At 44.9% G+C, this 16,371-nt stretch overlaps 1 protein-coding gene across 1 annotated transcript in view; it reads right to left on the bottom strand.

Annotated features, from left to right (window-relative positions):
* The window catches only part of LTBP1 (latent transforming growth factor beta binding protein 1), a 1,238,788-nt gene that overhangs the window by 134,139 nt on the left and 1,088,278 nt on the right, over positions 1-16,371 (bottom strand). The window contains exon 27 of the mRNA XM_085612185.1: positions 4,835-4,960. Within this exon, the coding sequence (XP_085468311.1) occupies positions 4,835-4,960 (126 nt within the window). The remainder of the gene's footprint in view (positions 1-4,834; positions 4,961-16,371) is intronic.

The following is a 16,371-nucleotide window of genomic DNA, read 5'->3' as shown; positions in this document are numbered from 1 at the left end:
CACTTCATGAAGTAGCGTTGGCATATACATAAATCATGATCCATCCCCGCCACATCGAATTTGCCCTACTGTAGAGTTCCGGTAGGGTTGAGACGAACTTGGTTGTTTTGTGCCCTGGTTATTGCTGGGTTCCTTTCATCTGCAGCAGAAGAGATGACTTGCAGTCAGGTATGTTCTCTTATCTGTGCTTTACTGGAGATGCTGTCACTCATATACTAGTTCCTTTACACTTGGGGAGTTTGTCTCCACCCAGTCTAGAACTTCAATTTCCTAGTTGTGGTTCTTACCGAATCATAGTTAGGAAATTGCAGTTCCTGATGTAAGAAAACTGACATCTTTTAAATAGCGATTCCTATTGTGTTGCAAATTTACCTAACTCATGAATATTTATGGGTTAGGTCACAATTTGCGGTCCATTAGGAATCTCAGGCATAAAAGGGATGGTGGCCTGCTGAGGTCAGCAGACCACCATGTCTGTGATTGCTTTTTTAATAAAGCAATTTAAAAAAATTGCAGCCCATTTTCCATAAAGAAAACGTAAAATTAAACTTTGAAGTTACATTTTGTTTAGTGTAAGCAGTGGTCAATGGGATCTCTTTTCATTTGCAAATGGTTATCATTGCCTTTTAGTAGTCAGTAAAACATTAATGTTATACGACCATAATTTGGTCACAAAAATTCATGCTTACCACTCCGATTCTGTATTTGGAAGGGATGCCCTTAACACGCCCCTTTAAAATACTGAATCGGTATGCATGTTCAATTCCAAACTGCAATTTGGTAATGTGTTACAGAATCACAATTTATTATGTTTACAGAAAAAAAGCCGTTTTGTGGTCCAAAACAGCCCAATTGGGCTGATACTAACTGCAAAAATGGTTTGTTAATATGGACCTAAGTAAATAAAAAAAACTCCTCTGACAGCGAAGTAAATACAAGACATTAAGACTGACAACAACGTATTAGATATGTGGCGCCTCAGACACCTGACGTTGAAAGAGGGCACATGCATGTCTGGTGCTCGCTGACATGGTTCAGATTGGACTACTGGCTTGTGTTGTGTACTGCTTGCACATGGACAACAACAGTCGAACATCTTCACAGAACCTTGTTAGACTACTCCCCAGTGGTCCTCAAACTGATGGCCCTAGGAGAAGCATACAGAGTGTTCTGGAAACTGCCCAAACGGTGCACTAGATGATAGTGTTTTTATAGAGAAAATCTGACTGGAGACAAATGTACTTTTGACTAAAGGAGAGCACCATAGAAGGTCCTGAAACTCCTTAGGAGGCCTATAAAGTTGTTACTAGGGGACCATGCATTTCCCGTTCAGGCTGGGGTCCTAAGAGCCATTAGAGCCCGACTGACAAAGTTGGGATGTGAATTAAATACGATAGAGACAACAAAATTTGAGGTGGAGTGCTCGATGGCGATACTAGCAGAGACACTTGCAAAACTTGACGAGTACCAAGAAGAGGCACAGAGCAAACTTAATTTACTGTGTAAAAAATGAAAGCCAAGAATTATAGAGAGGGCAATAGGCCAAACAAATCACAGGCAGCACGTATACCCCAACATAGAGTGAGTTCAGGGATTACAGAAATTGAGACTGAGGAGGGGGCAAAGATACAAGAAGCAAATCAAATAATGTTAGAATTTTAAAACGACTACACAGCTCTATACAATGCAAATAAAATGTCAGAGATGGCTGATCTGTATGTCTTTCCTGGACACAATAGCTGACTAGGCAAGATGAGCCTATCACTGTTGAAGAAACAACAAATGTAATCCATATTTTACCAAATGAGAAAGCTCCCTGGCCAGCTGGGCAATCTGAGCACTTTTATAAAGAATACATATCACAGCTAGCTCCTAGATTCCTAAATGACTATGCTGAGACATTCCTGACATGGGCTGTTTCCCTATCCCTCCACGCAGTGCTGATGCTCACCTAAGTGAAATCCAGCAAACTCTCAGACAAAGTGGATTCCTACCAGCCGCAATCGCTATTTAATAGAGACAATAAGACTTTAACAGACGTGCTAGCTAACCGCACACTACCCAATTTGCCAAGTCTTTTTAGGGCGGATCCCTCAGTCTTCATACCCAGTAGGTTTAGTGTGCACAACTTGTGAACATTATTTGCAGTATTGCACCAAATTAGAACGGAGAAGGCACCAATTTTTGTCAATGCTTCTAAAGAGTCTGACTGCAAACTGGGACTATCTTTTCCACCATTTATGTCAGCTGGGTTTCTGCCCACAATATGTTAAAAGGATCAAGTTACTGTATTCTGGCCTAGGGGCGCGTATTAGCCAGAATGGTACAAAATTCTCTTTTATAAGCATAGCAAGAGACCCTAGGCATGGCTGCCCTCTGTCGCTCATCTTGGTTGTTCTAGAAATGGGGCTGCTTGTGGCTCAATTGTGCCAACACAATGCAGATAGGAGGTTAAGCTTCACCTCCAGATGACAGACCAGAAGAAATCTTACATCACTAATCAGAGAATTCCTTAAATTCGCAGGGTAATCTGGGATTCATAATAACTGGGCGAAGTCCACAATCATGCCAATGACTGCCACTACTATTCGGTGTGAACTGGAATACCCGCAAAATTAGGAGGAGTCCTCAGTAAAATGCCACGTCATACACAAGAGCTGAAACATAAAAGACATCATACATGACAATTACGGGATGGCAGTGGCATAGACAAAGCAACAGGTAGATAAGTGGATGAGCGTGTCACTTTCGCTTGCTGGCTGATAGGTGCTTGAGAAGATGGGCACAATCAAAATATTTGCAACTTTTCAACAATATATCCATCCCTACTCAACGCAACCTTCTTTTTTATTTTTTGAGTTTTATATAGCACAAACTAGACCTGAGAAATCGGGTATCAGAGCGCGTTACAAGAGCACCAGTTTCGTTACAGATGGACGCGTTCATTTCTGTTCGGCACGGGGAGATTAAGTGATTCGCCCAGAATCAAAGAATGTTGAGCGTCGTTGCCGAGACTCAAACCCGGTTCCCCAACTTCAAGGTCGACGGCTCTAGCCGTAAGGCTATATCCACTCCTTCTTTGTGAGACTGAAACCTTGTTTGACACGGCTGCCTTGTGCAGGCAACCAACCCCGTTTGAAAAGGGAATTACACACGCTACCATATGAACAGGGGGGGGGACTAGCATTCCCATACCTTGATCTATTTTACTTATGTGTGCTGTCTCAATCTATGCACTACTGGCAATTCCCAATGTACTATCAGACGCATGTGGCAGTGGAAACAGACACCCTAGAACCGATGCACCTTAACACTGATCTGCACAGAGGGTGCAAGGCCCACCACAAACACTGACACAGCTAAAGGAATGACATGGGCCGGGCATAAACCCAAACGAAGCACCAAATTAATTGTGCTATCTGCTCCCAGCATTCCCCTACCCTTCAGCCCGAGTATTCCCCCGACCTGCAGGCAACTAGGCACTTGCAAAGATAAACTAAAATGTTTAGATTACTAAATACCATGAAGGCGCATTCGGGCAACCAGAAATTGTACTAAAACAAGAAGAACATACACAGCTAGACATATTTGAATACTACAGGATTAGAGAGGCCTGACACAAGAGACACAACTGCTTTTCAGCCCCGCCACCTACATTTACCATATTCGAGAAAGTCCTGGATTTGCCCTCCTCAAAAACTAGCCATGCATCTACAGTGCCATGCAGAAAAAAGGTCCGATCTGCCAACTGATGTCTAAACAGAGCTGGGAAGCCGAGTTGCGAATGCAAATTGCAGATGAGCAGTAGTCCTACTTCTGTGAATGACCTCCTAACTATAAACTTAGATTAATACACTATAACTTTATCCACAGATTATATTATACCCCCCTCAGATTTTACACAGAATAGTTCTCCGCAAACAGCATTCTGCACACGATGCAAGGAACCCCGTGCAGGTTTTCTCCACATGAATTGGCAATGCCCAGAGATAAGTGCATATTGGAAACAAGTAGAGAAGAGTATGTCAGGCATCAGAGGTGCGCCACTAGAATGAACTCCCCTTCTAGCACAATTGGTATGGACTAAAAACTTGTCCCTGTCACATAGAAAGTTTTAGCTGATGCTTTTAGTGTTGCCCAAATGCTGAGTTGAAATGATATGTGAAAGATGGGCAACAGCAAGGGTTGCAGACTAGTCGCTAGACGTAGCATACTGTCATGAACAATTAGAATCATTCTGCAGGCTGATGCCTCCAAAAACAGATATAAAGATAGAAGGTACACCAGTAACTATTACACGCAGATTGACAAACAGACTGAAGCACTAACCTAGAGAAGATCACACTAGAGAAATCCACAGAAGATGAGTAACCAAAGAGGAGCACTTGCAGAAATCACAATGTGAAATGATATATAATATTTGTATACTATTATATGCTTATTTCAGACCGTCTAATAATTTCTAACATCGCTTAGCAAAAGCCCAATAGCTGCATATACTGAACCTCCTTCTTTTTGCACTGTTGAGTTCGGAATTGTTTGTATGTTATTGTTGGTAACCCAATGCAATTCAAAATACAAGTTAAAAAGTAACTAAAACTAAAGATCATCAAGGAGTGAGTTGCATATGTCCCTCCCACTTGGAACACCTATACTTGCTATTGAGTGCAGAGCCGTGCACATCTGCTTAAAATGTCTTACTGTGTAAAATATTGTCAGTTCCACTACACATCAGCAAAATATAGTGAGAACGTATTCATGCTGAATGAAGACAATGGTTGTTAAAGCAAGGCAGTTGGTCTTCACAGAAAAATAGAAAAAAGACATGACTCACCCACACACCCCTTCCCATCGAGAGAATCCTGGTATCCCTGGTGGCAGAGGCAGCGGTAGGAGCCCTCGGTGTTTTCACAGAACCCATGAGTGCCACACATAGAGTTATTTGTACATTCATCAACATCTAGAAAGAAGATTGTCGTGAGAACATGTGGAAAGAAGTTTGACAAGTAAGCAGTGGTAGCATAGCGACTAAGTGGGATAAAGACAGATTAAACATGAATTGCGAAAATACTGATTTAAAAATAAATAGATTAAAAAAACACAAACCAGTATTACACAAGACTCCAGCTGACTGCCACGACCTGGACCTGCATTCTGCCCTTGACTTTAAGAATCCTTAGGACTTTTTTTCAAAAACGACGCTGATCGATTATCCAAGCAATTCACCCGCCCTGAGGAAGCCCCTGGCTGGATGGCCATGTAAAGGGGTGAAACACGTGTTGGCTGTTCTTTCACTTACTATTATGGATAGAGAGTCAGTACTATTATAAACACCTTACAAAAAACCAGTGCGTGATTGGAATTTCTTCCAGAAGAAACAGATGAAACTAATCTTGCCTGCTGAACAGTATTACACAAGACTCTGTTAACATTTTCTAATCCACCGCTGTACTTTTTGCCTGCACAACCAAAGCTCTGCGTCTGTTAGTGCAATCATTTGCACATTTTATGGCTGATCTTGAATTAACAGCAGATTATGCTAAATCTTTTATCATCACCTGTGGTCCCAAGCACTTTAACCCTTTCGCTGCCAGGCCTTTTCCCCCTCCTGTGCCTGGCGCTTCCCCAGTGGGTGGGTGTCATGACGAGATAGTCTCGTCATGGGCACAGCGCGACTGTGCTCCATGAAGAGACCATCTCGTCATGGGCACAGAAGAGGTTAAACACATGAGTATTCAAGCTGGCAGCCATCGCTTAATAAGTATTGGTACGTTTTCCCAGCTAGGTGTGTCTTTTAGCTCATCAGGTTTTCGGGCTTCACGTGTATCAATATGTATAGAAAACTGGCTAGAGCTCTAGGATCTCTTCTCAGTCTCGCCTGTCCGTCGGGAGGCAGGGCACTGGCCCAATTGTTGCAGATCGACACTGCCCAATGCATTCCAATTGCATCATGGGGAGCAGAAATTTGAGGTTTAAAAGATCATGAAACTTTACAGAGGGAAGAAAATCACTTCCTTAGAAAAAGTTTGGTAGTCCCCCCTTCTACCTCTCACTATGTTTGCCACAAGGAATTAGGCGTAAACTACCTGTGTGATTATATACAAACTAAACCTCCCTTATTGTGGCTTTCTATCTAGAAGGAAAAGGAGGAAGCATTAACCAGGGAAATAATAATCGACTGTTTGACAGGTGACAAGGGTGTTCGATTCCATAGCTGGCATATGTTGAAAAATCATTCGATGACATTGACCTCACTCATATCTTCACTGATAGGGCATCCTTCACTGTCACCGACAGAAAGAAAGTCCAAGCTCTATTGCTAAGCCCACTTTCAAGTGGATAGGGAAAATGCTGATGGTTTAGAAACATCCATTGCAAGTTATTTGCATCTAAACCCTGGAATGTCATCAACTAGTTATTTATGGAATGCTAGAGGATATTGGATGCGTTCATTATTGTTCTGTTTTGGAGCTCACATGAGCAAATATTTGCTTTGATTTCCCCTTGGATAACAGCAAAAATTAGAAAGTAGAGTATTCCCATGTAATAATGCTTCTAGCCTATCAATGCTACTCTTCCTCCTCTTCTGTGATTTTTATAAGATCTATACCAAGGGAGATATTTACTACCTGTTTTTAAACTCAGGAATTTTCGGTATTGTATCCCATCCCACTATTACCCAGTGCTTAATTTGTACAATATTAAGTGCCGGGGCTCTGACCAGGAGGCCACTGCAGCTTGCACCACCCATCGACCTTGTCAACAGTGCTAAAACAACTACTAATCATCTTTCTCGCATGTAATGTGTGACAGGTCAGATTATTCCAGGTCCCCAAAGCTAAAGGAATGGCTGGGGAGGCAGGTATTAGTAATTTTTACATGTATATTGTTTTCCTAAACAACTGGTATACTGCTCATCTCTAAATGACATGAGCAGCGCCATCTTGTGGCAGACTGCTCTAAGTGTGGTGTTGACAATTAGGTGCCCTGCCGAGCACCGGAAACCAATTAAGTGCCGGTGCTCAGCACCGGAAAGCACCGGCTCAAATTAAGCACTGCTATTACCTTCAACAACTTTAAGATGACGAGACCTGTTTCAGTGTAAACCTATTCCTCTGCTCAGCTGTACGATCACGAGGCACTATGTACTTTGAGTAACTGAGTCATTTACAATGCTTTTTATTGCTTTTTATTTTAAGATCTGGTTTTAGCAGCGCGTTGCTGAAACCTATTTTTATATAATTATCTGTGTACTCACTAATGTATCCATAGCTCTGTATTGTTGGCTTTTATGTATTTTATGATGTGTACTGCTGGATTTTAGCTATTTCATGATTGTGTATGCTTTTATGGTTTGTTCATGAACCGAATCAAGTTTATATTGATTGATTAATTGATTACTATTTGACTCTTTGCTGTGGCTTTTGCTTTTCCCACTCAGGGCAGTGTCATGGATTTATAATCCCCAGGCGGCTCTGTGTCGCTTTACGCTGAGTGTCTACTTACATAAAAGCAATTTTGAATTCAGCTGATAAGGGAAATAAGGCGGTTGAAGCGGAGGTGGTTTGGCTAGGAAGGCAAAGTGTGATCAAATACCGAAAACAGGATTACAACCCAAGTTCTCTCGTTTCCAGAGATAGGTCTTAAGGACATTGATGCCATCTAAAATTTGATGAGAAGGAACTTCAACCAGCTACAAACATCAGCTTTTAATACATTTAATCACTATTAACTTCTTCAAACAACTACTCAACCATGTCCAAATGGTCACAAATGGCTAACTCCAGTTCATATCCTTAAAATGTCTGCTAAGGCTGTTCTAGCACTTGTCCCAATAAATCCAATAATAATTGTGTCATCGTTAATGGGCGGCACCGATTAATGTGGTGAAGCAGCAGCTTTGTATTGAATGAATGGTGCCTGCCATTTTTAATTAGCGCCCTTGTACTGCCTTGTTAACGTGGCACGATGGCTCCTTACAGATTTTAAATAAAATCTCCAACGTTTAGGTCAGTTGCCATTATTTCCATGAGCAGGTGTAACTTACTCCTGGAGGCTCAAAAGGAAGAACTAAGTCACACTTGCTGGGACAAACCACTGTGAAGCAAGCATAACACAATCTTCCTGAACATAAAATGTTGCACCGGAGGTGTGAGTGTGCACAGATAGAGCATCTTTTGCATTTCGAGGACAGATTTACTAAGACTTTGCACCAGCCCACAGTCATGCAAAGCAGCACAATGTTTTATTGGTATTTTACCCTGGAGAGGAGCCCTTTTCTCAGTGCTTTCCATTAACGGGATGTTACATGGGTGTCAAATGGATGTATTACTACAGGCCCCCGCAGTGTTTTTAAGGAAAGCCCAATTTACTAAGATGGTCAGACAGGGCTTTGCTTAAAAAATTACGCCACCTTGAAGTAGCCACTAATGTGGAGAAATGTTTTTATGTCTCTAAACTTTTCACTCATTGCGCATGTGTTGCACTGTAGCCCACAGCCATTGCATGGAAAGTATGAGAATGTATCTAGGCATAGGATTGTGTGCTGGAAGCGTATGCTTTCAGCAAATATCCTATGTAGATATCAGGAACACAGTGCTGCACCATGGTGCAATGGTTAGGTTGGGTGTTGTGCTAGGTAGTCTGTTTGTGCATCAGCTGAGGAGATGAGAGCAGAAGCAGACCATGGTAAATAAATATGGCTCTGCATTGATTTCCTCCCCAGTGCAGTAAATTTGGTTGCTGTGATACACTTAATATTAATAAATGTGCCCCTTATTATTGAGCTATTGGTATCCAGGTAGACCCCAGAGCATTCTGGTACTTGCAGTCTTTCACATCACAAAAGTCAGACTCACATTGCATGTAGGCAATGCAATCTCTTCTGATTCATGGTCTTCACCGATGGTCAAAGAGCATCTGCAATGAGCAGATATTAAAACAAGTAGTAATCCACGAACACTGTGCGCAAGATTAACCAGCCAGGATGACAAGACTACAAAATGAGACGTTAAGAACGCTTCTCAATCTTTAAAGGCACAATGTAAAAAATCAGTCCGAAAACACTCAAATGTCCAGCAGGGGGCACATGGATCAAGTTGAAAGTCCTGTGCACTGTACACCAAGCCTGCTGAGGCACTGGTCCAGAATATCCTGCAAAATCACCTGACTTCACACTGCCTGCTCTTCAGGTACCGAGTGCTACCTCCATTTGTCATTGCCAGGAAATGAAGAAATCCATCAATCCATTGAGGCGGAATTATGTGATGGTTGTATGGACGTCTCATAGGATAGGCATCAGCTCAGGGCCGGTGATAAATGCCTTGTGTACTGCACGCATAGCTTCCAGCACGCCAAGTCATTTATCTGCTCGCTGAGGCAGCAGACACCGGCGCACCAGAGAGCAGCAATTACAAGGCTACAACATGCGTTCCATTTCCCAGGTAGCCACCATCTACGGTGGTTATAAAACCACACACGATAGGTGGTCAGACCAATATAAATAGATTAGCAACTGTTCTTCAGCAGAACTCCGTGGTATCTAAAAGAAGTATGCTAGCAGGATGTGAGACAGCTTTACTTCAGCCAACAGTATAAAAGGGCCATCCCGTGAACGATGTCACATCCGATCTCAAAACCCATGCTGAGTCCAGAGACGTTTTAAGGCATGGGCAAAGTGGGCTCTGGCCCAGTGTCCCAGCCTTTTCAGGCCAGCTCTGTTCTGCAAAGTCTCGCCCTGATGACCTCGAATAACTCTTACTCAAATTGTTTTAAATACCGTTTTCCTTAAATTTATTTTTAATGTGGGTGATGTGTGAGAAGCCATTACAGACAATTTGCGAGAAATGTCGGGGCAGATTTACAAGCCCCTTGTGCCACTTTTGCGTCACTTTTAACATGGCAAAAGTGACGCAAAAGTGGCGCAAGGGGCTTGTAGATCTGCCCCGTTGTGTTTATGTTTCATGCAACATCCATAAAAAAAAATCTTTTAGATTAAAACAGGATCTCACATATGAGAAATGGTAGGGTGTCACAGAGATTAATTGCAATAATATTAGTGAGCCGCTACTGTATTACAAATTTGAAAACGCTCGTCACTATCTCTGAATCTTAGATGTAAACGCATTTAGATTTTTGAGGAGAGTGTCTGTGAACTGTCAGTCACCAGGCCAGCATGAAATAGCTGAAATTGGATCATACATTCAAGCCTGTTCCAGGGGATCCCAAAATACGCTCGGCCCACGGCCACCAAAATCCTTAAGATGTCCCTGGAGCCGACAAAAGAATGACTATTGATGCTGATTGCTAAAGAGGGCGGTCTGAGCAAAGAGAACAGTTTTTTTTTTCAATGGCTGGCCCATTTAATTGAGAGAAGGATTACAGTAGCTGCCTGTGAAATGGTGACCAAGGGATTTGTATGATAAACCGTCACACTTTGGTTTCTGACAAATGGTGGAATTTGGAGACACGGGACCTCATTTATAGGAAGACAGTATTGGGACTTCTGCACAAAATAGGATAAAGCTCCCCATCGCCTCTTCTCCGCACCGCAGTCCTTTTTGACGGCAGTTGTAGGCAGTGTTGGGATAGCAATGATGCCATAGGCTCTGATATCAGCAATACCATTTTCTCCGACAGGACGTTAAAATAAATTGTAACAGCTGAGCGTAATGTAGGGAAAATGTTACTTACCCTGTAATTATCTGTTTGTAATACGTAATGTTTCCAAGGAAGGCCATGCTGGTGGCCTTCATGCGTGTTTGTGAGACCTGCTGAGCAGGTCTGCGAATCGTTTTCCACCCCTGGTAGATATTCCGCCATTAGGTGGATGGAGTAGTGGAGGGCCCAAAGCCAAATTGTTTGGAATAACAGGGTGAGGCGGAGTGAGTGAGTTCCATCTTGATTCTGTACTTAGTACTCTGTGATCATATTGTCTTTTCGGATTAAGACTACCTTGCTCTGAATCAGAAGGAGAAAGGCTTTGAATGCTAGTTGGACTGCTGAGACCTCGAGGCAATTGATATTATGTCTCAGCTGTACTGTCATGTGATTGAGGTGTGCCCCAATCTGACTTGTGATGCGTCCACCTTGAAAAGGACAGCCCTTCAACAAGTTGTTGCTGTTCCACCAATGCAGAGAGTGATGTGTGCAGGCCTTTACCAATACTAGAAACTCCTGTGACCCTGCACTCGAGACCGTTGTGCTGCAAGGCACTGTTGAAGCGGGAGCATGTGTAGTCTTGCACGGGACACTATGGTAATGTGGATGCCATCATCCCAAGAAGCACATTACTGTTTTGATTTGGAGAGGATGATTTGGATGAAAAAGTGGGATGAGCTTCTGAAAACCCCTCACCCTTTGTTGCCTGATGTAGGCTTTGCCTGTAACTGAGTTTAGGGTTGACACTAGGAAGAGCAGCATCTGTAGAGGAACAAAATGTGATTTGGTGAGATTGATGGTAAAATCTAGACTGTGAAGAAGAGAAATAGTGGTCTGGTTATGGGCTAGGTACTGAAGCATGCTTGCTCTCTTCATCTGCCAATCGTCTAATTAGGAGTAAAGAATGGATGTCACCCTTTCTTAGATGTGTGGCAACGACCGCTAGGCACTTGGTGAAGACCCTTGTAGTGGAGGTGGCGCCGAAAGGCAAAACTTTGATTCGGTACTGACAAATAGTTACCTTGAAGTGCAGATAGCATCGGTGGGCTGGATGGGGATATAAGGAAATATGTATCATTCAGATCTAATGTTGTCATGTATTTGCTTGCTGCATCAAAGGGGTGATGTCCTGAAGGGTTACCAGGTGGAAATGTTCCAACATGATGCATCGGTTGAGGGGCCTGGGGGTGAGAATTGGCCTGAGGGTGCCGTCCTTCTTGGGATTGAGACAGTGGAGAGAGTAGACTCCTTTTGCATGGTGTTGCAAGGGAACAGTCTGATGGCCCCTTTTCATAGGAGGGGTTGTATCTGTTCCTCTATAAGGAGGAACGTGAGATGTTCTGGGCAGTAACCATGTTGACCACATTTGACGGAGGTGATTTTCTGCCAGCATGGCAAGAAATCCTGGAGTCTCCTTGCGACAGGTCTTGTGTGATCAGTGGGAAGGTGTAGAGGGTCGATATTTGGTGGTGGTGGAGGCCTACGTGTTCCTGGAAGCTCCTATGCCTCTACCTCTGTTGTTATTTCCTCTGTACCCATCCCTAATGTATCCTCGGGAAGTGTAGGGGGTGATAGGCTTGGCCCCAAAGGCTGTAGTATAGATTGCAGCAAATAGTTGCATTGAAATTTGTCTTGCCCTATGTGACTGGTTTCTACCCTCTCTGGATATATTCGAGCGGATGATGCTGCAGAAACTCCTGCATTCGTTCCCAGTGGGCCCTGTCATACTTTGCCACTAGACCTACCGAGTTGGCAATACACCAATAGTTAGAGAAACCTGCTTCCAGACCTTTTCCCTCTGCACTCAACTTTTTAATCTCCTTATTGGGTGGAGAAGCATGACTCTACCCTTGTGAGTTTGTATGTTTATCTGCTGAGAGGACCACTAGTGACCATGTGTCCCCTGATGTACGGAGGGTCATTGGGTGGGTCCTTATATTTTCGTCCACTCTTGATGTTACTGCCCTGGCTTTCATGTTTCTTTAAAGTGGTCTCTACCAAGTGTCAACATACCCTTTAGCATGGGTAAGACCCGCGAGTAGGTTTCATTTTGGAAAGGGTTTCCACCAAGATGTTGTTATCACAACAAGAATGACACCCTTCTCATACTGGACAGCCCTTTGAATTGCTTCATTGATCTGGGCACTCAGTAGGGGCCGGGAGTGGAGGGGGAATCTATGATGTAGTTTCAATCACTTTGCCTGGATCCCCAAAGGGTTATATGTGTCATTTGGGTGGGAGGGACTTGATGAATCAGCTGAGGACTGAGGTGAATGCACAGGAGTGTAAAGCCTAGATGATGTGTAAGTGAGTGGAGGAGGAGGTTGAGGAGGAAGGGGAGGGGCAACAGGAAGGGATGATAAATGAGGGGTAGAAAGGAGCAAAGTGAAATGGGGCTGGTTCCTTTTTCCTTGCGCTTCTTCTTCTTCTGAGATGGTTCCAGTACCAAAACAAGGGCCTCCTCAAAAGTTGGCTTGGTTTTGTGCGGCAAAGCCTCAACTGGTTTTGGCAGTAGCTTTGTTGAGATTTTATCAATTTGTGGTTGAACCACGAGTCTCTTTTGCCTTGCATCCAACTCCACCTATGAGTGTTCCAGAATTGGCTGTACTCAATCATCCACACTGTGGGATTTGGCAGTTCTTGTCGCTGACGGATTGTATGCAGGGCAATTAGTAGTCTTGGATGCTTTTGGAGTCCACTGCCTCAGAGCCTGAACCATATTTCTGCCCCTGGTGCTTCAGCGCCGATGGTGTTGTGGGATCAGACTTTCTCGGCTCCAAATGAGCTCTCAGCACCATCTTGGGGCCAGCTGGCATCTTCAGCACCTGCTTGGGCTTCGGCATCAGGGTCCTGAGAGCCCGTGAATGTTGCCTGCGTAGTGGGCTTCTCTCGAGGTTGAAGGGTGCCTGAGCCATGTGGTTCTCTGGAGGGTTAGCTTGGCTTGAAGGGGCTCGTTGCCCGACTACCTTGGAGGTGGTGCCCTGACTCTCCTCGAGGTCCCATGATGGGCTTAGGGTGTGTTTCTGGCATACTCATGGCCTGTGGTTTGTGTATGTGCAGTCCGGTAGCTTTGTGGAGGAGGTATTGTTCTTCCTCCTTTGTGTCAGAGCCGGAAGAAAAGACAGTGTCTAGCGACAGGGAAGGATGCTAAAGTTTTCAGATTTCTCAACAATGGTTTCTTTCCCTGGATCCTCCTCTGTGCAGAATGTGTACATCTTGCAATGTATGGGGGATACACAGGAACATTCTTGTGCTGCATTATTTCAGTTGCCACTGATTGCGGGTCAGCCTTGTTCCATTTCTGATGGCCCATCATCCTTGGAGAGCTACACCAAACAAGCAATGTTATATTTTGTTTACACGACCATGCCTCAGATAACTGGATCAAATGTAGTAAAATATCAGTGTTTCTATTTATTTCAAGCCCTTTCCCTTATGCGCTGGGTGCAGAATTCTGTGAGTTTTCTAAATCAATCACACATCAAATTAATCACCAACTAAGAAGCTACAGGAGGGCTACTATGTAATATTCTTTTTATAAACCTCAAGAGACAGTGTCTTCATGGTATTGAACCACCACAATATAAAAAGTCTTTTAAACCCTTAACTGCTGTGCCTATCCTGCCCCCCCACCAACCCAGGCAGGCTGACCCCTTTTTTGGCTATTTGGGGTAGTTTGTGCTTAGGCCTCCACAACCTTTTGTCCACATAAGGTATCAAGGCCAAAGTAGAGCCTTTTTTTTCCAACATCCTGGGGATTCTGAAGGTTCCCAGAGTTTGTGAAGTCCCCTGGAGGGGACAGAGACAATAGCCAAAATATAGCTACATTTTTAGTTTTTGGGGGAAAATAGGAATAAAGTGCTCTGAATATAAGTATCAGATTTTTTTCACAAAAATGGCATCGGTTTGCTGTGCTAAAATCACCCTCTTCCCAGCTTTCAGGAACATGGGTTTAGGTTTAGGGATTTATAGAGCGCATGGCTACCTGCAGGCATCCCAGCTCTATAACAGGTAAGGGAAGCTATCTGGAAGGAAGGTTAAGGGAACAGCCAAGTTCAGGGTCCATACTGTTCCAGAGTTTGGGCGCCAGATGTGAGAACGATCGTCCACCTCACTTAGGGGCATATCAACAACAACCGGCGATAATTATCGCTAAGTGCACTTAGCGCTAGGATAATTATCGCCGGCTAGCGTTGATTTTTATCGCTGAGATAGCGTGCTATTAGCAACGCTTATCTCAATAGCGATAAAAATCCTCACGCTAAGTGGCTAACGTGAGATTATCGCTGGAAACCCAACGATAATCTCACGTTAGCTTGTTGATAGGGACAGACAAACTTAGCCATGATATCCTCCTTCCATAGGATATCATGGCTAAGTCAGAAAAATACCAGACGTAAAAAATCAGCGTTAACCGCGGTTAGCACTGCTTTTTTTGTCTCTAACAGGGTTAGCGATATTCTTGATAATAGGAGAAATGTCGCTTAGCGACATTTCTCCTATTATTTTACTCTGGAACGCCCCCTTTGCATCTCATTAGAGATGCAAGGGGAAGCGTAGAGTAAAAGGGTGCTAACATGCAAATTTGCATATTAGCACCCTGTTGTTGATAGGGTGCTAGTTTTATCTCTGCTTTTTTGGCTTTTAAAGCCAAAAAAGCAGTGCTAAAGCCCTTGCTGATATGCCCCCTTGACCTCTTGATTCTGGAGGTGTTCATCAGAAAATTCAACCCTGATCTAAGACAGCGGCGGGGTGAGTAGTGGGAAATCAAGGTTCGTAGCATGGTGGGGAGCGTGGCTTAGCCAGCTGCAAGATGGCCGCACCTTGTGTGGGGTCTGCCGGCCAAGCTGTTCAATCTACCACAATCCTGCGGACTCCGGTGGAGTTGACCCTCCAGCCCATGCCATTCTGACTCCCTGCATCCGGGGGCACCATTTGATCCCCCCAGGGGGCGCTCGCCACCGGCGTCACATCGAGTTCTGCTGCTGTCCCTGGTCCCGGGTGCGGCTGCAGGGCCTCCCTGACGGCGTGCGGTTGGTGGCTGCGCCGGGCTGCAAGAAGCTGTGGGACTGCCTACATCGCGCCGCTGGGACCAGGACGCCCTGCTGATGACTACCCACCGTCCAGCTGTCTCTTCATCCCGGTGGGTCACGCTGCTGCTGGGGCGATCCGCAGCTGGGTTGGGGGCACACACGCCGCACCGCGGGGCCCAGGCATTTCCTTCCGCTGTCGGGTGCCATCTGGCGCATTAAGAGCCCATTGCCTCCCGCTGCCTCATTTGGGCCCGCGAAATGGGCGGGCGCTCCCCGCGCTTCCCCGCTGCCTTTGCCCCTGAGGGCGCGGGGCCACCGCAGTGCTCCTGCTGATCTGCAGCGATGGTTGGGGGCTTTGTGGCGGTACTCCTGTCTGTTGCGGAGTGAGAGGCCCACCATTGCCGCCCTGCATGCCAGGCTCATCACACCGGCACCTACCCGCCTTTGAGGTTCGCTGACCTGATTTGCGGCCCTTATTCGCCTGCTGCTGAGCGTGGCGGTGCCCACTAGCCCTTCATAGCTTCTTCATCACTGGAGGGCACGTCTGCTGTGCTGGTGTCCGGAGCAGATCTGGCCTCTGGGGGGACCCTATCCTTGCCGGCCTGTGACTTGAGACAGCCTCTCCTGCGCCTCACCTTCCAGCCTCCCTCCCCACATGGCTCCTCCGCCCGGCGTGCTG

This window comes from Triturus cristatus, chromosome 6 (genome assembly GCF_964204655.1).
Source record: "Triturus cristatus chromosome 6, aTriCri1.1, whole genome shotgun sequence".
NCBI classification, from domain to species: Eukaryota; Metazoa; Chordata; class Amphibia; order Caudata; family Salamandridae; genus Triturus; species Triturus cristatus.
The sequence above is the reverse complement of the archived record's forward strand: the minus strand, read 5'-3'. Positions and strand labels throughout refer to the sequence as shown.